Genomic DNA, 22,672 nt, shown 5'->3' with positions numbered 1-22,672 from the left:
ACTATAAAACATAAATGTCAAGAATTGTAAGAGGAATTATAAAAAGAAGATAAATTTTTGTGTTCATTTACCGAAATAGCTCCGTAATAACTAATAACATAGATCGTACATATTCAAGAAAAGAAAATCATTTAATTTATAGACATAATTGTATCTTCATATTTCGTAATTACTTTTATAATTTAAATAATTTTCTTTTTTTTTTTGTACCTTCTTTCTCTGCAACCCGCGACAAGTCATCACCGACACTTACAAGTAACGATAAATATTCTCAAACGTGTATTTTTCTCAATTAGAACTTTTCTTACTTGTTTTTACAGTTTCTCGAGAAAGTGCACAATTTGGATCCATTAACCGTAGTATGTGTGTGCATACACCGCCATAATTCTGAGCTCTGTGAAAATTCTATTCACAGAGGCACCGCTACTCCTCTGTTCGTTATCGAGTTAATTTAATCTCCTAACGGTTAGTTAGATAAGATTTGTTTTACAGTTGTGTAACCAGTTTTGTGTATTTACAAACAGGTCGTCGGTATCATTGTTTCGCTACGAACGTTCCTGCAGGTGGTTCGTGTGTCCACCTGTGCTCGTGCTCGAGGATTATTTCGTTGCGAACGAGCTCGAATAGAACCTGCGTTCGAGATCCTTGAAGATCTTGCGTGACCCAGATTTTTGCACTTGAGACTGTTTTAAAGGCATCCAACGTGGATTCTTCGCGGGGAACTATACCGACGTTGTGTCAATTGTACCGATTATGGTATAAGTCTTTAAACCGACGAAGATGATCCAATTTAGACAATCAACGATGTTACCTCTAATATTGGCGAGTTCGTTCGTAACAATCTTGATCGAATATTGAAATCGTTTTTGGAAGGTACGCAAAATACGTGGCTGAAAATCTTCTAATGGTTTTCTTGTCTGTGAAAATGTTGCTTTTCCGAATTTTTCAACGAGGGTTGTGCAGCTTGCCGAGCGATAACATACTACGCAGACCGTGAGGTATAATGGTCTGCAAAAGTTTCCAAACGGTTACCTAATTTATACTAATAACTTCGTATTACAAATACGTCGAGTCATGTGCAAGACAATTAACGATATTTGTCGATTTTTCGTCAATTTTTCAGACATAACATAAAGTATATTTCTCCAATTATCGGTATTGTTCGCGACAACCGTCATTTTCAGCGATAGTAGAAAATTATGGATATTATTTTCTGCGTTCTAATATGAGAAAAAAAGAATTTTACGAGATACAAACAGTACTGTTTACTTTTTCGCGATAACAATTATTTATTTTATATTTTAATTCTTGGTTATCCATGATCGAGGATTCGAAGGAAACTATAGTAACCGCTTTCTCTGCATTTATTTACGAAATTAAAATAGGAATTGTTATAACTTTTCGAAAATTCGATCACTGGGACCTCTACGTTGATTTCGCGTCTAAATTTTTCATTTTCGTCGCGAACACTACCGTCATTTGTTTGCAACTTTATTGCATCGTCATTCTTCAAAAGATTAGTTATATTGATAAAATAAATTAAAAGTATCAATGGTTGGGCTATTGTTGAAATTAGATACATGCTCTGCAATGAGAATCGATATTTGTTTAATTTACAAATTCTCGAAGAATTAAACACAATTCTTTGCAGCGTGTTTTTTTGTATTTTTAGCGTCATTTTTTAAGCAACAGAAGATCATAAAAAATCTGAAAAATTACGCACGATGGATAAAGTATAGCGAAGAAGACCAAACGTACAAGAGAAATTTATTTTATTTTTCAATGGAATATTTTTCTCGACACAATGTGGCTGAAAAAGCAATTTTCGCAGGCGGGAAACTTTTGCACGTTACTGTATATCCAGATGTATTACGACAGGGAAAATTTGAAACGTTCCAAGAATTATCTAGGGGTTGGGAAACAGCCTGCGAACGTTTAGGGTAAGGATTCTCAATGGGGGCCAGCTGAACTACATAAGTATACGTGCCAAGAATCCTCACTTTTGTGATGGTGTTTCGTAACGAAGCAGTTTCCGGCGGTCAAGGTCCCTCGATACCTCGAATCGGGGAAATATACTTCAGCAAATAGAAATACGATGAAATTAAAAAAATTCAAACGTTACTTCGGCGAATAGAAGTGAAGTAATGTTTAAAAAATTCAAATATACATTAGCGAACAGAAGTGAAGTAAAATTAAAAAAATTCAAATGTACTTTAGCAAACAGAAGCGAAGTAAAATTTAAACAATTCAAATGTACTTTAGCGAATAGAAGTGGAGTAAAATATTAAAAATTCAAGCGTGCGTTAGCAAATAGAAGTGAAGTAAAATTAAAACAATTCAAATGTACTTTAGCAAATAAAAGTGGAGTAAAATATTAAAAATTCAAACGTGCGTTAGCAAATAGAAGTGAAGTAAAATTTAAAAAATTCAAATGTACTTTAGCAAACAGAAGGAAAATAAAATTTAAACAATTCAAATGTACTTTAGCAAATAAAAGTGGAGTCAAATATTAAAAATTCAAACGTGCGTTAGCAAATAGAAGTGAAGTAAAATTAAAAAAATTCAAATGTACTTTAGCAAACAGAAGAGAAGTAAAATTTAAACAATTCAAATGCACTTTAGCAAATAGAAGTCGAGTAAAATATTAAAAATTCAAACGTATGTTAGCAAATAGTAGTGAAGTAAAATTTAAAAAATTCAAATGTACTTTAGCAAACAGAAGCGAAGTAAAATTTAAACAATTCAAATGTACTTTAACGAATAGAAGTGAAGTAAAATTTCAGAAATTGCACACAGAATGGTTAACGTTTAGCGAAGAAAACGACCGAGAGATATTTCTTTTATTTTAAACCTATTCAGTCCTAACTACGATTTGAATGCATATACTCGATCATATTCTCATCTTCAACGACAAATGGACGTTCTGGACACGGCTCGTTGTCTAACGATTCATTTCCTTTCTTGAACCGTTTAAACCATTTTTGTGTCGTCCTTTTGTTAACAGTACCTTCTCCACAGACGTTACAAATGCGTCTATCTGCATTTGATTCTCTACTTCCAAGTTTAAACTCGTAAAGTACGAATAACTCTCAGTGTAGTCTCAAACACCTCTTCTTTATATAAAAGTACAGTTTTAGTACAAGTACATACTTGTCTTTCAATTAAAAGTACAGTTCTGGTACAAGACGTATAATAGATTGTTCAATAAGTTTCGTCGTTTGATAAAACTTGTTAAGCAACTTAGTACTCTACCGTTCGATAAGTTTTGTCGTTCGATAAAACTTATCGTACAACCTAGTATGTACTTTCAATGTTCACTCGCAAAATTGGGTGCGTAAGGACACGTAACGTCTTCAACAATTGCGTATTGCACCGATATGCATCGAGCGGAAAATATTACCATCAGGATTGTAATATTGTTCTCATCTTGCGAACATTAAAGTAAAAAATCGCCGATACCGTGCAATTCGTCCACGCGAAGCCCGGAATACCTGAATAAATGAAAGAAAAGATTTATTTTATCACGGTGTGGCTGACAAAACAATTTCTGTTGGCGAAAAACTTTTGCCCGCTACTGTATGTTCAGATGTGTTACGACAGGGAAAATTTGAACGGTTCTAAGAATTATCTAGGGGTTGGGAGCCAGCCTGCGACCACTTGGGGATTAAGGACCCCCGATCGAACCCAACCGAACTGTGCAAATATACAAGGTGGTGCGAAAATCGTGTTACAGCCGGCCAGGATGTAATTCTACGCGAGAAAACGCAAAACACATTTGGTACAACATTTTTTCACCCGGGTCTTTGTTCTCGAGAAAATCGATTTTGAAGTTTGTTCAACAACCCAAGCGATTGAACACGATTCGCTTATCATGTATTCTATTACCTGTTGCCTCGTGGTTTTCTGTGTATAAACATGGATAACGGTTGAACGAAAAAAAACGTCGAAGAATTGGAAAAGTTAAAACACATACTCCGATTACACATTACTCCGTTTGGACATTATCGACTCGACAAGCAGTTATCTCGAGGCAACGAGGACACTTCTAGGAATACAATGTTGCCGCGATAAATGTGAAATCGATGTCCACGATAAATGTGAAAAGTTTATCCTCGTTACTGAAGGGATTCTTGAAACCTGTTAAACGATTAATACGATACTTCACGGTACTCGTTTGTTGATTGCAATGTAACATTAACTGATAAAAGAAATATTCGTGTTGGGAAAACAATATCTTAATGCAAAGACGAACTTTCTTAATTATTGGTTTTTCTTTTTTTTTTTTTTTTTTTTTTTAATGAAAATGTTATAGTTGTAATTGTCAAATGTTTTCGATTAAACTGAGAACAAACACGATATAATTTAGATCATTTTTACGTATTTATTAAACGACAATTGCGAAAGAAATCAGGTTTTCCGATTCTGTAATAATATCGAGCCACGATAAGTGTAAATAGAACTTCGATGACTGTCCCAAAGCTCAGTCCCTTTTTTTTTCGCTTCCTGTTCTTTTCTATGGCCGTTGCTGTCGACGAAATGCCAACAGGGGTGTAGAGTTTCATGGATGGTACTCTATAAATGTGAATTTCGGTCCCGAAACTTTCACATTTATCGAGAAAATACTCTACCAGTAAATTAAAAAGAAACAAAGAGCGAACAATCGGTAGAAACACTTCGTCTTTATAAATGTAAATTTCGGTTTCGAGACTTTCACATTTATCGAGAAAACACTATACCAGTAAATTAAAAAGAAACAAAGAGCGAACAATCGGTAGAAACACTTCGTCTTTATAAATGTGAATTTCGGTTTCGAGACTTTCACATTTATCGAGAAAATACTCTACCAGTAAATTAAAAAGAAACAAAGAGCGAACAATCGGTAGAAACACTTCGTCTTTATAAATGTGAATTTCGGTTCCGAGACTTTCACATTTATCGAGAAAATACTCTCCCAGTAAATTAAAAAGAAACAAAGAGCGAACAATCGGTAGAAACACTTCGTCTTTATAAATGTGAATTTCGGTTTCGAGACTTTCACATTTATCGAGAAAATACTCTACCAGTAAATTAAAAAGAAACAAAGAGCGAACAATCGGTAGAAACACTTCGTCTTTATAAATGTGAATTTCGGTTTCGAGACTTTCACATTTATCGAGAAAATACTCTACCAGTAAATTAAAAAGAAACAAAGAGCGAACAATCGGTAGAAACACTTCGTCTTTATAAATGTGAATTTCGGTTCCGAGACTTTCACATTTATCGAGAAAATACTCTCCCAGTAAATTAAAAAGAAACAAAGAGCGAACAATCGGTAGAAACACTTCGTTTTACTTCAACCACACCGTCATCGATGTTTGTAAATGGAAATAGACGGACGCGTAGATGAATAAACTTCGAAGACTCTTCTCTCGAAAAGGAAACCTCGGACGAGAAAATATTCGATCAGTATTTGCTCTTATTTCTTCGCGTGGAATCACACCACGCACGGGTGTATTACTATTATTTCCGCTACACCCTGTATATGTCAGGAATTCCGACTTTTGCAGCGGAGCTTCGTAACAAAGCAGTTTCCGGCGGTCAAGGTCCTAGATTCCTCGAATCGGGGGAGTACCCGTATTCGTCCGCAAACAGCGCGACAAATGGTTTCCCACGATGCAGGATCCGGCTGCTTTTGGTTTTCCCCGCTGCGGAAACTGGCGTCTGGTAGCTTCGTTTCGTCGTCGCTCCATTGCACCGCGAAGATAAAATCGGATCTGGGTTGAGAGATGCTGGATGACTCAGACCATCGCGACTGGAAGCGTTTTCCCGCTTTCGAGTCGCAGCGTCACGGTTCCATTCTAGGAAATCGGCCGTTTCGTTCAATGCGAGGTTCCGTTTAAGTGTCGGCACGTATCGCGGCTGGATTTTCCAGAGTGACAGTTATTTTTATTCGCGCGTTCCGTGGGAAGTGGATACTGTAATGACAAACATATTCGGACAGATGCTTCGTGACATTCGCAACTGTTATTCGATTTGCATCGAATCGATGAAACTGTGTACAGAAAAGGTAACGATTCGAATCGAAGGTAACAGTACGAATGATAAATAAATACGTTGCTCTTGTAGATTTCGATCTGAATGCAGATTTTTCTATCGATAGAAAATTTTTTTGATTCGCAAAAATTGTATAATTCACAAAAGGTTTATATTTCGTACAAATTTTGTAAGTTATCCAAATTTTATACTTTACAAAAATTTGATAATTCGCAAAAATTGTACGCTTTACAAAAATTCGATGTGTCGCCAAAATTTTTATGCTTCGCAAAAATTTGATAACTTATCAAAATTTTATACTTTAGAAGAATTTTATACTTCTTCAAAATTTTGATAATTCGCAAAAATTGTACGCTTTACAAAAATTCGATGCGTCGCCAAAATTTTTATGCTTCGCAAAAATTTGATAACTTATCAAAATTTTATACTTTAGAAGAATTTTATACTTCTTCAAAATTTTGATAATTCGCAAAAATTGTACGCTTTACAAAAATTCGATGCGTCGCCAAAATTTTTATGCTTCGCAAAAATTTGATAACTTATCAAAATTTTATACTTTGGAAAAATTTTATTCTTCTTCAAAATTTTGTAATTCGAAAATATACTCTTTTATCGAAGACATTTGTCCGGTACTGTACATGTACCGAGGTGCAGTACCGCCCTTAGCATCGGGCAAACTTGTCCCGGTCATTTAAAGGACCTCGTACTTATTGTTAGTTACTTCCATATTTTATAAAAAATTTCTAAAATAACGTAATTCTACCAGTCGAGGCATCCGATTTCTTTTAACGTTAAATTGTCGAACAACGCGGGTATTACATTCAATTAACCGTGTAATTGAACATTCTAACCGATTAATTCTCCAACTAATGTAAATACGTATCGATATTAATATTCTCTGAAAAGATTTTCAACGTGTACATTTTTTCATTGGAATTCCTTATAGATTCCATTACGTACTTCGCGTAGAAAAAAATCATGCGGTCGTTCAAGGATTAAATTCGACATGGTCGATTTCGCAGGTATTTCCTCGAACCACAAACTGCGTAAAAAAATACGACAGCCTCGCGGTATAAACGTTTCGTTGGATCTTACATCGGAGAACAAGATAGGAAGTAAACATTGTATTTGGCTTGTGAAAAGTAATCGGTTGCTCGTTTGTAAATATTTCCACGCCGTGGTGCAATTACGAAATTTATTCCACGCTTTCGTCCAACCGAAAGTGTTTTCACAGTCATTGAAGTATCGAGGTTACGTGTTTCGACCGACCTACTGTGGATACTTTGGTTTCGTCAACTTCAATAACAGCCGAGTGGCACGATTGAGAAAGTTCTCCGAACATTGACGTCGTTTCCATTTCTACGAATACGTTAGCTTTTTGCACTATGGATGATCAAAGCCTTGTCGAGAATTTGAATAGGATTTACGAGACGAGGCAGGAATTGTTTTCGATGAAATTCTTACATAAATGTTCCATCGGTCTAACCCTAAAAACTATATCCTACTTGATCGCTGCTAGGTTTCACTTAACGCGTCACCTATTTTATTTACATTTATGTAATTACAACAGATATTGAAAAATTTTTCGTATAAAAGTTGCACTATTTTTGGAGATTTGGTAAATGAGTAGCAAAGAAATATTTAACGACGTTTCAATGTATCGATAGAAATCGATGTTTCGGTTATCCATATTTTTCGATGAAATTCTTACATAAATGTTCCATCTGTCCAACCCTAAAAACTATATCCTACTTGATCGCTGCTAGGTTTCACTTAACGCGTCACCTATTTTATTTACATTTATGTAATTACAACAGATATTGAAAAATTTGTCCTATAAAAGTTGCACTATTTTTGGAGATTTGGTAAATGAATAGCAAAGAAATATATAACCACGTTTCAATGTATCGATAGAAATCGATGTTTCGGTTATCCATATTTTTCGATGAAATTCTTACATAAATGTTCCATCTGTCCAACCCTAAAAACTATATCCTACTTGATCGCTGCTAGGTTTCACTTAACGCGTCACCTATTTTATTTACATTTATGTAATTACAACAGATATTGAAAAATGTTTCGTATAAAAGTTGCACTATTTTTGGAGATTTGGTAAATGAATAGCAAAGAAATATATAACCACGTTTCAATGTATCGATAGAAATCGATGTTTCGGTTATCCATACTTTTCTACGTCAATCGTTCTCTTTTACACTCTTCTATCTTAGAAAAGTCTCCAGTAGCAACGAACCTTGAAAAAGAAGAGATATTTACAAGTGTTCGAATCGTATCTAAAGTGGAAAACAAAACATTTACGAGTCCTCGAATCGTATCTAAAGTTTGGCGATTTGATCCGGGAACACCCTAAAATATAGATACATATTCAACCTATGAATTTTGATTCTTTCAACCCACCCTTATTACATCGTCCTACTGGACTTTTATTCCCTCGTGATCCTCTCGAATCGTATGCTCCGTATAAAGTTCCAAGCGTCTTTCGCTTGGAAGAGCTCCGATGCAGAAGCATCTGGCTTTCTCACACCGATCTGGTGCATTACCTACACCTTATCTACATCGAGTGTACGTTACTTTCGATCGTTGTTCGAACGAGTTGTAGATTTTCCGCAACAGTGGGTGGTTCTGTGCAACACGCACGAACGCGCGTGATTATTGCGGAATCGTAGTGACGTCGGTGCCTATACCGCCTACTGCATTTATCTAGGCTGGTAAACAAGCCGGAAGCTGCAAGTCATTCTTCCCGAGGAGCTGATCCGTTTCTCGGGAAGTCGGTTTCGCGCGTTCGAAATTTCAAAGTGAACGAACGTGTTGGTAAAATGCAAACAATCTGACGCAAGGGCACCGTGGAAAAACGAAAAATCATCCGGCAAACAAGTCGCACGCTTGGAAAACATCACGAGTCTCGGAAAAATACGTAGAAACGTACACGATGCCGGAGATAATTTACGAAGCCCGTTGTCAAAGTTATGGTCGCGGTCGGTAACGAAAATAAAAGAATGAAAAGAAACCACGGAACGAGTTTCTTTTTTTTTTTTTTTTTTCTCGCGTTTCTTTTTCATCGACGATGTAACGCTAAGATAACTGTTGTACGGCCCGATAACGCTTTTATCTCTGGTCTGAAGTTGGTCTAGGTCCTTATCGTTTCGGGTTTTTTTCGCGAAAGATCATCATTGTTGCACGATGTAGCGTAAGAACGCGAAATTTTGCGAAGCAACAACAACAGCACATTTGTCAGCGACTATTCGCGCCCACTGGCACGCATTCAAAATCATACGGTATCCTTGTCTTTCTAGTGTTACTCGTAAAATATAATAATACCATTGGGATGCTTAAATGTAGAAATTGACATATAGTATATTTGGTAAATTATTAACGAAGTGGGTGTATCTAATAGCGCGTAGAAGAATAATTTCCCCGTTGAAATGCATCAATTTGTAAACCCTGTAAATCTCGGGAACCAAAGTATCGTTACCGTTATTAAATTATTTTCGACAATTGTTTCGAACACCGTTCCACGATATCAGAAGTAAAGAAATTTAATTAAAATTAACCCTGAGTCACGTTTCGAGACCGTACAAACGCGATAAATGGCGCCTCTTCTCTCTCTCTCCCCAGAAAGCATCGATTGTAATTTATATCCAAAAATTTGTCACTATTTTCCAAACGACGACTTTCGAAATAATTCTACAAACTCAACTTGACTCGACTGATGTAAAATGCGTATAAATAAGTATTAATCCGTCGTTATAAATTTTCGTAAAATAATTCGCAAAAAAAAAAAAATAATAATCAAACCCTACGGAAATTACAAAATTAAAAGAATTTTCAATACGAGACGCGTTCAAATCTCGCGAAACTCGTATTGAAATTTTACTTAAATTCCGAACCGTTATACCGAGAAAATGTCCGATTTTGGCAACGAAATGACCCAATTCCGCGATAAACGCTGTCACCCGCACGCGTCAAACAGCGTCGTCATTCCGATTAGATTAGAGAGACGCGAGAGAATTTACGGATTGTTGGTGCGCATCGGTAGCAGTTCGCAGCAGCATCGTGCCGAGGTCAACTTGGTTTCCGCCAACCCCTAAACTTATCTCGAAAAGAGAGCAGAGTGAGCGACGATGACACGAAGTTCAATCGCCGCGCGCGTCGTCGTTTCGGGACGACGAAATCGCAAGCCGTTGCCTCGATGATGCAACGCGAACGACTGTGGGTCGTTTACACGGCATCTAACTCCGACGTAGTAACGGTGATGTTATAACTCCTACACAACCGAGTACGCGCTTACGTCGCTCGGGCCTATCTCGTTCCCGGCGAGTTGCAAACGTCGTGCAACTTTCGAGCAACTGACCTCCTCGGAACACTCGAGAGGTAACTTCTGCCTTACTCGCACCCGCAATTCTACGTTACTTGTGGTTTTCGGTAACGCGGATTCGGTTCCACGCGATTTTCTCGCGGACTGTTGTTCGCGACGATGTACAATAACGTTTCAAATTAATCACATTCGTTTAAAAACAACGTTAACATTCGGTTTTGAACGACGACTGTTCTATCTTTTGTTTAAATTTTTAAACTTACTTTAGCGTAATTCGAATCTCAACGATTTTACGAGACGTATGTATTTTACAACGTTCGTGACTGGTTAAAGAATATATCTATGGGTAAAGTATGCGATTTCTCTTTTCTTTTGTATTTCTTTTAGGGTTCTGTTAGAATTTGACAAAAGTTACAATTAAAAATAATTATTGCTCTCGTTAACCATTCTTTCCGGTTAGATAATTCAAGTATCGTTCGCGTTCGTTCACATTTCTTAACAATAGTTAGTTAACGCCACGTTTTGTAAAGAATAAATTAAGGTAACTACTTTTGTTAGTTTCTTTCACATTTTGTAAGAAATAAACGAATGCAATTATACGTTGGTTAGTTACTTCCACGTTTAATAAAAAATAAACGAACGTAACTACTTTTGTTAGTTACTTTCACATTTTGTAAGAAATAAACGAATGTGATTATACGTTAGTTAGTTACTTCCACGTTTAATAAAGAATATACGAACATAACTACTTTTGTTAGTTACTTCCACATTTTGTCAAAAATAAACGAATGCAATTATAAATTAATTAGTTACTTCCACATTTAATCAAGAATAAACGAACGTAACTACTTTTGTTGGTTACTTCCACATTTTGTCAGAAATAAACGAATGCAATTATAAATTAGTTAGTTACTTTTACGTTTAATAAAGAATAAACTAAGGTAACTACTTTTCTCAGTTAATTTCACATTTTGTAAGAAATAAACGAATGCAATTATACGTCGGTTACTTACTTCCACGTTTAATAAAAAGAAAAAAAAAAATGAAAAAAGCGTAACTGTACTCTTGTAACGCCGGAAATGTTCGTTTTCGTTGTTGTTTGTTCGCGTTCGTGTTCTTTCACATTCGTTCGTCTTCGTATTCAGTCCGATCAAAGATTAATGCGAACGCGACGCCACTTTTCGTCGTTGATCGTCGGCTCGCGTGTCAGGGACAACGCGCACGTTTTCGCTGGCTGATTACAACCACGCCGAAGAAATACGCAACTTTTTATAGCCACGCGTCGTTACTATAGTTGGCACGGACGCACGCCGTAATTATTCGTTAACACGAGGCGACCAGCCGCAAGACGACGATCGTTAAATTACCGCGACCGTAACATTTTTCTCTCGTTCGCGATAATATAGTAGTCGTCGTTTGGCACTCGGTTTCAAGCTCGATCGTGATTAAGTATCGAAAGTCATTTCGTTCTCCAAAACGGAGAATATATAATTCAATAAAATGTTCATACGCTCTAAAAGAAATCGTGTTTCATTTTCACCAAAAAAAAAAAAAAAAAAAAAAAAAAAAAAAAAAAAAAAAAAAAAAACGAAATGACTCTCCGAACAACCCGATACATCGAGACGAGATTAATCGTGTCCTAAGGGCTTCTTCGTTCGAAAACGATCGATCGAAAAATCGAAGGAGAGGAACCGAGAAGGTAACGAGTTTCGTATTCCTCGTTGTCAATTGAAACAGTTTGGACCAAACGTTAGTTGCGTAATTCATTACAAGAGGGTGAAATACAATCACGTGGAATTGTATAACAATTTATCCCTCTATTGATTCGAGAATTACGAAAAAGTTTCTAACTTTAAGGGAGAAACTACTCTTTATATCGGAGCCACTCGTATTATTTATGCTTGTGTGACTGAGACTTAAATTATAAAAAATATTGAAAATAAAAGTGACGATTAAGTTGTTCATATTTTTCTACGTTAACAATTTTTGTTTGAGTACCCCTTGGATCGCAAGGTGCCCTCTATGGAGAACAAGTCTTCCATTTTAGGAAAGTATTCAGAAGTAACGGTCTTTTAAAGAGAAGAAAGGAAAAACAAGAATCTTAACCTTTTTATTTAGAATTTTACGCATACCACTCTCTGCTTGGATCGTAAGACGCCCTATATAGGGGTCGTAACCTTTATTTTAGAATATTCCGATTTACCTTGGAAAAAAAATCCGAGAAATGTACAAAAATATTCGTTCTATCTAGACTTTTGTCGGTTATCACTGTACTTGGGTGAACTTTCGTTCTTCCGTGTTCTTTTCTTCTTAGATTATAAGACGTCACAAATAAGAATCGTGTCCTGTACTTTAGAAAAATCTACAAAAGTAATCGTATTTTAAAAAAAAATATCAAAAATTGCCACCCTTCGAAAACGGTGCGTCTCAAACTGTTCTATTTACGGTTATCGTCGCTTCGATGGACTCGCGTTCCCTCGTGAGCCTCAACCCTTCGATTATAAGAGGTTACAAACAAGGATTGCGTTCTCCATTTTAGAAAAATCTACAAAAGTAACTTGTTTAAAATTTCCAAGAAAGAAAAATTTCTTTTAAAAAGAAATATCAAAAATTGCCACCCTTCGAAAACGGTGCGTTTCAAAGTGCTGTGTTTGCGGTTATTACCGCTCCGATAGACTCGCGTTCCCTCGTGAGCCTCGACCCTTCGATTACAAGACGTTACGAACAAAGATTGCGTTCTCCATTTTAGAAAAGATATCCAGAGGCAAGCGTCTTTTGAAACGAAATATCAAAAAATGCCACCTTTCGAAAACAATCCACTTGAAATCGCTCTGTATAAATTTTAATAGTTATCACTGTCCCCGGATGGACATTCGTTGGCCAGCGCGAGCGTCACCGCCGCGCCGGGAGAGAGACGTCCACGGCCTTCGTTCCACCGATCTCTTCGACGCAAATGTCTCGGCGCGTGCAGTCGCGGTGGCGCGGCGCGACGACGCGCGCTCTTTGTATCTATTCCGTTGCCGCTCCGCGTCGGTGCGACGCCGTGCGCAGAGGTTGTTTCCACGTCGTGTGCCAAATATTTCTTCTGGCCGGGCGATTGCGTCACACCGGTTTCGAGTGCGGTCGATTCGCCATAATCGTGCACGCAGCGCGTGGAACGGACGTTTACCTCGTTCGGCGACGTGGTCGCTGGCTCCTCGATCGTGCGACGATACTAACGCAGCACCGAGACGTCGACGGCAACACAACCCGATGCGCGACGCGAACGACATTCCACGCGCCGCGGTCGCACGTACAATGCAGGTCGATGACACCCACCCACCTGCACCGCGAGAATCGTGCGCAGCGCTGATTGGCCTTGACACCCCGCGAACGGCCACGCGTGTGCGCGCGCATCTCAATTTACGCGGCGTGACACGGTTCTGGTCCTGCTACGATGGTAATTCGGTGAGATCGTGAAACGAATCTCGTAACCACCGCTCTCGTGAATAGAGTGGCGGCGCACGTTACGCGCCGGAGAAGAATGCCGCTGGTGTTTCATTAATTCTTTCCGCGTGAGTAAAAAGTCTAGCTCTGGCGCCAGGCAAGGTGACCGCCCTGGAAGGCTCTCTTCGTTCGATTCAGAGAAAGGATCAATGGGACTCGGCGACATTCTTCTCGCGAGTCAACGATACCCCGGGAAGCTCGTTAACCGTGGCTTCTCAACCCTTTACCGACCACCTCTGTTTCCAGAGTCGCCCGGGGTTCGCATAAGGATCTAATGTTTCTTTGTTTATACAGGGTGGCCATTGAAAGATCGAAGGGTATAAGAAGTCGTAACTTGTTCGTTTTCAAGAAATCAACGATGGTAAATAGTTTTTCTCGCAAATTTAACGAGAATTGAAAATCTTACGGAATGCGAGACAATTTAGTTACCGAGAGATCGGGTTAATTTGTCGGTTGACGTTCTCGAGAGGAGAAACGTTGCTCGAAATTCGATAAAGAACGAGAATATTTAGTCTCTCGGTGGCTATCCCGTATAAACAACGATTTCGTAATGGGAACTCAGCTCGTGAGGATATACATGCGCGATACGTACGCGATAATACATAAAATATCGCATTTTGGTAAAATTATTATTTCGGAGATTACCGAATGCAGCGTCGAACAGTTTTGTTATTTATCGCTGTAATGTGTAGGAATATCCGTAAGAAAATCGCAATTTAGAATTACGTTAACGGAAGAAACATTCCTCGAGTTTTGTGAAACAAATACCAAGCAAAGAACCAGTGATACGTATCCGTGTAATAACTCGTTCGACGGAACGAGATTTTATTCGAAAAATTCGTCCGATGGGGAAAAAATCAAACAGCGAAAAGAAAGACTCGAGATGTTGATTGTGAAAAGCGTGACGTTCGACCGTGTATAGACGACTGCTTTAAAACTTATCGTACACTAACGCAACTGCGAAAACTATGACACGAGAGTGAATCTTCGAACAATTGGAAGCTGTATTCAAGGATCCATCGTGCTCGTTCTCGATGATTCGAACGTGATAACGTTAATAATATCGGTGACCTTTGAGAAAGATGTCTCCGTCTCGGCAACGAGACCCATTAATTTGTTTCGATCGAGCAGCAAATCACCGGTTACGGTGTTAACCGTGACTTCTTCTCTCGATTCGGAGAAAGAATCACGCCATTCTTCTCGGTGGTCAACAGTATTATTAACATCGACGACTAAGAAGAACGTGTCGTCATCGTAACTGGTTAATTCTTTCCGTTTGAGTAAGAGTCATGCGTCCGATGGAATTGCGTTAAATTCCAGCAGGAAAAATGACTCATTGGTAAACATCTTCGCGACTACTGAAGGCATTGGGGTCCTGAGATCGTAGGATTCTCTGTAACCGTCGATGTCTCGATCACGACGAGGAGATTTGTTCTTTAAAGTGAAACCCTCTTGGTCGGTTACTTAGGGGTTGGATACATTTAGTTGGCGATCATCGGTCGATGAAGTTACAGGCTGAGTAGCCTAGGTATTCGCGAGTTCAATAACGTGGAACTCGCACGCGTAAACAAAATACGTTTTGTTGGAATACAACGACTTGGACCGATGCAGCCCTTGAGAAGTCAAGGCACGGGGGAGGGGGTTGTTACCGACTTTGGTATTTTTCGGTCGGTGTCCTAACGTGACCGTTACGTCAGTCGTTCATCGCCATGTCCTGCCGCACGACTGTGTTACCTTCTACTATAATATTTAAATAAACGTTCTATTTATCTTTTTTCTCGTGTTTAACTATTCCATTATTCCACACGTTTAATTTACCAAGTTTCGTTACTATTGTATCTACAGTTTAACGTTGCTTGATATTGTTATTTAACCCTTTGCGGTCGTATTAAATTTGAACATGGGTGTCGTGATTAATTTCCCTTGAAAAATCAGTGACAGACGACACGTAAGATTACGAAGAGTAAACAAGATTTATCGATTGTTTCGCGATCTTTGGATGTATATTCGTACAACAGTGTGTTTTAACGTAACGTTTTTATGTAAAAATTAAATTTTATAATTCTCCATCGTGCGGTATCTCTCAAAACAGTCTCCAATACCCAATCTTGTTTTTCGAGTACACGTATCGCAGCGATAATTAGTTTGGTGTCTTCCGTCCTTAATCTTTCCCTTTAAACATATAGAACGATCTTTACTTTTTACATCTTCGTAGTGCCCCAATATATGCAGTTTTCCATTAAGCCTTTCCTCTTTACTGGATTCCGTTATCTCTTAGGAGCACCGTGTTGGTTCGTGAACAGATTCTTTAGACATTCAGGTTCGTTCGGAGAAAGTGTAAACTGATACATAATTGAATAAAGTACGAGATTGGTATGCTTCCTTGCCGTGGTGGCCGAGAGCAGACATACGACCGTGAAGGGTTGATATTGTTATTTAATAATATCGCGTTTGGAATCCAAGGGCGAAATATTAGCCGGAAAATCGAGTATCGTCGCACCGGAGCATCCATAGTAACCGCTCGTGTCTTGAATCCGGGGAAAATGATTCATCTCGAAACCGACTGTCCGCGCACCGTGTCGTTTGCTCGTTTACTCGCGGTAAGAACAACGCACGGGGAAATTGCGTACACCGGGGACGAGTTTAGAATAAGTCAAGTGTCGCGGTGCTTCGCAATAATCTTTCTAATTTTATTTACACACTTGAAATTAGCGACGCGGCGGTCCGGTGGAAGTCAAGGACGCTACTTTTCGCGAACGATCGGAAATACACCCCACGTATACCAGGCGTCGCGTTTGGCGAGGTTGCGTGGAACCATTGTGCCACGCCGCCGTGATTTTCGTTTGTTTATCACCGTGCACGAAGCGAGAACCGCTCGTGTTTTCGCCGTTCCTGGCAACCGTGTGGGCAAAAACGAGCTATGCGCGCAACGTAGATACGTACGTCGCGTAGGGGACAACCACGTGACCAGGGCATGAGTATGAAACTTGTTTACAGGAACGGCTCGCGATCGTTGTTGTAATTCCGTAGCACAAGTTGCAGTTATTCGAGAGGACCTTGACTTCGTTACCGCGGTCACTAGCACGCACGGTGTTTTCCACTCGTGTGTTCGTGATTGCGGACATCGAGCGCACGAGAATTCGCTAATTGGCGGGAGAATTCAACGGACTTGATTTTTCATCGCACCTCGTTGTTTGCTGCCGGTCGCGCGAAATCGAGAATGGAATTTTATCGGCACTTGGGCCAAAGTGCACCACGTTGCGCAATTCTCTCGGCTTACGTGGCTTATGGCAAAAACAAAAAAAAAAAAAAAATAAATAAGTATACAAGTAAATAACAAACGGTTCGTTAAGATATCAGATCGTAAGCGACGTGTTTTTTTCTCGTTTCGAAAAGAGTGAAATAAAACGATCTATTCGAGATAATTGAGCCTCGATTTGTATATTTTTCTTCGGTTAATGCGACAATTTTCCGGCTTGGGCTTCCGACATCTTGGAATGGTTTATTACATTCGTAAACGGAGAATAAAATATTCTGTCTTTGTTTGTAAATTGTTCGAATTTACCGGTTATGGGTGTAATTAAATCAAATTTTAATATTTCGTTTCTATCGAGTTGTTGGCCAACAAGCGACGAACTTGATAATGGGAACAAATAATTGTTCTTATGGTTCGGATACGATTTCAGCGGTTTATTTGGGTGTCAAAGTTTAACTATTTTGTTATTTAGTATTAAGCTTTCTTCCTAGAAAGTAACGATTATTGCCTTGGAAGTTATTTATTCGTTTTCTCTTGACCAACATTATCCACCCAACCGTTACATTCATCCACGCGATTTGATTTTATCGTTACGAGGTAAACAATAACCCAGAAAATATAATATTGGATCGCTCGGAAAGTGATTTCATTTTCCAAAATGAAGAATATATAATTTAATTAAATGTTTATACACTCGAAAAAATCGTGTTTCATTTTCACCAAAAAAAAAAAACGAAATTACTTTCCGAACAACCTAATACGATTTTGCATGCACGGTTTGTCGTCGCTATCGAAGTTACGGTGAGAAAGTATTATTGTCAAAGTCAATCGTGTCTTTGAAAAATTTGTCGAGTGCACTTGAGTGTATTCTATTCATCTGAATGAACGCGAATCTGATTGGTCAGGATCGTTTACTTCATCTTCGTGATATACACGCCCATGCGAGTCCAACAAAAAGAGTCATTCATTGACCCGTGTCGAGAGTGGGATCGATTCGAAAGAAAAACGACTACTTACCCCGCTTTCTAGCAAAGTGGCCATTTTGTTTCTTAAAAGCGGGAATTACTGTATCAACAAAGGGAACCTACGACCCGGAGAAACGATTTTTGAACGGTACCTAACTCAAATTGTAACAACCGATTGGTACGAACAAATTATAGAACATTAACTGCGTCGGAGTCAGTGATTTTTATAAAACATGTTTACGATTTAACCAATCGAAAATTCTTAGCGATAAACGATCGATAGTTCTCTAAACTGTTCGTATAAATAGTATTTAATTTTTATCAGATAACGGAATTTCTGGTTCGTGAATTCTGTTGTAAAGAAAAACACGATTAAAGTAACAATATAAATTGTAACGTTACACGAATGGTAACAGTTTACCCCGCAAAAAAAACAAGCAAACTGTAACCATACGCGATCGAATTGCACGAAGGGATACCGATAATTAAATGTGATAGAAATAATATTTGTAAACATCTATTCAATTATACCGCGCGAGGCGAAAAAAGAGAAAAACGGGTACGAAAGGGTTAATGGCAATGTCATAATAACATATTATTCGCCGCAGATATTTACGATTCGGAGAGCAACAAGATAAAGTCGCAAAACGTACAAAACACCGTTTCCAACTTGATTCTACGCGTCTTATCTATCGCGTGGGTGGCGCAGATCAATACGTTGGAGCACAAATATTAACGTACCGGTGTATTTTGCAACAGTGTCCCTTTGCAAACAGCAATCTACAGATAAAGGGCACGCGCGCACGGATGTATGAGGTCAGATGGGACTCGTTTATCGCGGGAACGCTTCGGAGAAATAATCGCGTCACCGATAGACCGTCGCCTCGTTCGTTTCTACATTATAAATCGAAGTACGTGCCTCTGAAACGAAATAATAAACCACAGAGGAGAAGCGTGGGTAATTATTTCAATTATCGAGACAGCTCGTCGATTTCGATGATTTGAAAATATATTACGGATAATGAGATTTTAAAGCATTATTGGGGGTGTTTCCCTAATCTCGATAATCCTCGCGTAATCGATCTCGATGATTTCGAAATATATTACACAGAACGAGATTTTAAATCATTTTCGAGGCACCTTTCCAATCTAAATAATTGCTCAAATTCGTATCCCGGATTTATGATCGTAATCATAAATATGTAAATTTTCTTCTTAACTTGGTACGGGTAGATTTTCGTTGTACGGCCCACTTACACTGACAGTTTGAATTTTGCGACGCGATTAAACGAAATCTTGATTTTTCCATATTGGAGAATCCCTCGTTAAAAGGTCGCGTTTCCCCCTCGAAAAAATGTACCGAATCATCGTCGATGCTGTTTACGTTTTTCGACTCGAACGACCGACGACTTGTCGGGTTAGCCTTGCTCATTGATGTAGATTAAATTGTTTATATTTCTCATTGTATCTTCGCGAGTGTATTATCAAAATTGATTGGCGAGGTTGGCTTGTCGAAAATAATTCCAAACGCGTCCATATTCGGACTATTTTTAATTACACGCGATAAAAAGAAATTGATCGCCGGTACTCTCGCGAAGGCAAATACGAGAATTATACAAATTTTTATTAGACTCTTCTCGCCCTCTTCGAACAGTTAACACGTGTTCGGATCGAAGATACGAAAATTCGCTACCGTTCCTCTTTGAAGCGTTTCGAGCTAACCCGAAACTGTACGTTTCAACGTGTTTGTACTCGATAAGAGTAGATTTGTTTTTCGCGGTATAACTTTCACGAACAGTTTGAATTTTGCAACACGATTGAACGAAATCTTGATTTTTCCATATTGGAGAATCCCTCGTTAAAAGGTCGCGTTTACCCCTCGATAAAATGTACCGAATCATCGTCGATACTGTTTACGTTTTTCGATTACCGGTATTCCACCAACGAGTACGTAATTCGTCAAAACGAATGTTTTCGCCCGAACGAAAGATTATCTCGATAACGAACATTTGGTTGTACGTTTGCGTTACTCGTTACCGACAAATTAAACCACCGTTCCTCTTTGAAACGTTTCGAGCAGACCCGAAAGTTTACCTTTCAACGTATGGTTACCGGTATTCCACCAACGAGTACGTAATTCGTCAAAACGAATGTTTTCGCCCGTACGGAAGATTATCTCGATAACGAACATTCGCTCGTTCGTTTGTGTGACTCGTTAACGACGAATAAAACTAACGACGCATTTCTCGTTCGTTGTTCGAATAAAATGATAGCCAACGGTCCATAATACGCATTTTCACGTGGAAGTCTGTCTAGAGACCTAAGAAACAGTCGTAAATGAAACGTACACAAATAGCTTTCTAGCCTTTTGTTTTTCACCTAATACACATATCTATCGTGCTAACCGCGCACTGAATGTGCAATCTATTTTTACATACGTAACTTCGTTCAGGAGTATCGCACACGATCAACAGAATACGAGCGTGTCCTTCGATTTTTTTCCGCTCCTTACCGATACAGTATACACACGTCTGATACGTTTTTTCTTTCTTTTTTTTTTTTTCCTTTTTCACGAAAACGTCGTAAACTGTAGTCTAGACATATACCGGTAAGACATACGCCGGTAAAAGCACGCTGTCGTAAATACGTCGTTCGTCCGGGAAGCGTTAAGTTGTATTCAAACATCGTACGATGCCAATTGTAGAAACAGAAACTCGTGTGCGAGAAGTTGAGAAACAATTACGTCGATTCACAGAACGGAGAAGGTTTCGTTTAACCCACGGATTGGTTAACTTTTTCCGGGAATGGGATACACGGGCTTGAGAGTTTATAAAAAGAAAGACAATTATCCGTGTACTCGTGTCGAACACGGTGAACGGAATTTGTGAGAATTTTTTATAAATAACGCGCGGTGTGTACGCGCGTATAAGACTCTTGGGAAATCAACGAGGTGTATTGAATTCTCCAAGGAGACATCGTGGCGCTTTATCGAAGTTCAAAGTCAATGTTCTCGTAATTAAAGTCGGATGCGAATGCTCGTTAAGAACGACGAGTGCACTCGAGAGAACGTTTCTCGCATGGTGGTCGGAGTTAACGAATCGAATTTTCTTAAGAGATTTTTTTTCCATTGGTCAGGGTTTCGAGAGAGCGTAAACTAACGACCAATGACATCCTTATCGCGGAGACACAATTTATGGGCGAAAATACGGATTTCTCTCGCGTTGTAAACATTCTTTATAGCTGCTCGCAGTAGTGCTAAGTGTTTCGCGTTGATACACAATCGAACGGATACGAGCGTGTCGCATTAATACCGCTCTATAAATATCGAAACAAACATTTCGTGCGATTCTGTCATGAAATTTGTTTAACGCGTTCGCCACCACACGTCACATAATGTGTGACGCACCGATTCTCGTGAGAGATCGACGTCACGCATGGATGACAACGATAATTATTTTATATTCGTATAAACGAATGAAGTGTGAACTGTAGCGTGTCACATTACGCGTGACAGATTACTTTAAATATTCAATCGATGTATTCGATCAAGTTTATTCGTATATGGTTGGAAAATGGTTAATATTATTACAAATGCAGTGGACATGTAGCATCGACTAAAAATTAAACGTCATTCTTAGGGAGGATATTATCCTGACGGCTAATTCTTGGGATTTTTCTTGAACCAAATTTATAATTAGTTAATTAAAGATGAATTATAATTTATCGTTTCTTTTTCCGTTGTACCTCTGACAACTGTAACCAATGGGATCGCATCGACGCGACAAGATAGCATGTCTTGGTAATATTATATAGTATATACAGATATATAAAAATTCATACAGCTACTTGAACCGTGTACAAATGTACCTGCAAAGTTTTATATTTATAGCTCGACTCGTTTTCTCAGAAAAAATTCTTGAAGATTCCACGATGTTCAGCGCTCCGTGACGCAATGCCCGTGTTATGGGGGGCGGTTTGCCCGCGGGCTTGATCATCGTTCTCGCGTGTCATCTCTGCCCGTGGCTGTTATTTGCCGACCCCCCGGTTCATCTTGTATGCGTCGACCTTCCAACGTGGTTCACGCGATCAACGACCGGGAATTTATTGAGCGACTCCGTTACTCGCGTGATTCGTAGCTTTCTCGATTCGCAGGGACGGTCGAGATTAAGCGAACTGGTCGACGAGGTCGCGGGCGATTCTCCAACCTCGTACACGGCCATTCTTTAAACGGTATCGTTCTGTGGGCCGTCCGTTATCGCAGACAGAAACGGAGAGGATGATTCCCTCGTGCGACGTCCCGACGCCCGCGAATCGATTTGTCGTTCTTAACCTTGGACACTCCCGAAGTCGTGTTTTCGAAGTGGATTGGAGCACGAACCACCAGCCGCGGAAATCCAAGATTATTGACAGTCTCGTCTCGTCCGGGTCGAAAACAGATTGAGCAAACTGACGCGTGCGTCGCGCCTTCGAGATCTCGTTGTATCGAATCGATCGACGTAAAATCGTTGGGCGCGTTCGAAAAAGCTCGCGACGTAAAGCCACGGAGAAAACGTAGGAGGGAGGAATCCGTGATCCGCGATGAAAAGAAGAAACGCCACG

At 39.1% G+C, this 22,672-nt stretch overlaps 2 protein-coding genes and 1 long non-coding RNA gene across 7 annotated transcripts in view; 2 read left to right on the top strand and 1 right to left on the bottom strand.

The window, feature by feature from the left end:
• Positions 1-22,672, top strand: part of LOC143147294 (uncharacterized) — a 60,272-nt gene that overhangs the window by 4,778 nt on the left and 32,822 nt on the right. Inside the window, exons 1-2 of one of the 5 annotated variants that reach the window (XM_076312415.1) lie at positions 11,928-13,805; positions 14,147-14,213. The exons of 1 other annotated variant lie outside the window; for it this stretch is intronic. In XM_076312415.1, coding sequence (XP_076168530.1) covers positions 14,211-14,213 — 3 coding nt within the window. In that variant the 5' untranslated portion in view covers positions 11,928-13,805; positions 14,147-14,210. Of the gene's footprint in view, positions 1-11,927; positions 14,214-22,672 lie in introns of those variants that run through there. 3 more of the 5 variants (XM_076312412.1, XM_076312414.1, XM_076312411.1) reach the window with 3 other exon arrangements.
• On the top strand, positions 294-4,234 carry LOC143146794 (uncharacterized). Its single transcript, XR_012992081.1, has 2 exons — positions 294-873; positions 1,673-4,234. It is a non-coding gene; the product is annotated as an uncharacterized LOC143146794 (long non-coding RNA).
• LOC143147297 (uncharacterized) lies at positions 12,812-13,663 on the bottom strand. Its single transcript, XM_076312422.1, has 2 exons — positions 12,985-13,663; positions 12,812-12,911 (listed from the first exon to the last, which is right to left on the bottom strand). Exon 1 carries the CDS (start codon positions 13,636-13,638, stop codon positions 13,219-13,221), a length of 420 nt encoding a protein of 139 aa, XP_076168537.1. The 5' UTR covers positions 13,639-13,663; the 3' UTR covers positions 12,812-12,911; positions 12,985-13,218.

The sequence above is a fragment of the Ptiloglossa arizonensis genome, chromosome 5 (genome assembly GCF_051014685.1).
Source record: "Ptiloglossa arizonensis isolate GNS036 chromosome 5, iyPtiAriz1_principal, whole genome shotgun sequence".
Lineage (NCBI taxonomy): Eukaryota > Metazoa > Arthropoda > Insecta > Hymenoptera > Colletidae > Ptiloglossa > Ptiloglossa arizonensis.
Note: the sequence above shows the minus strand (reverse complement) of the source record. Positions and strands in the feature narration are given on the sequence as shown.

Excerpts from the sequence above, each read along its gene's own strand:
- LOC143147297 (XM_076312422.1), bottom strand. The coding sequence starts at position 13,638 with ATGTCGTTCGCGTCGCGCATCGGGTTGTGTTGCCGTCGACGTCTCGGT.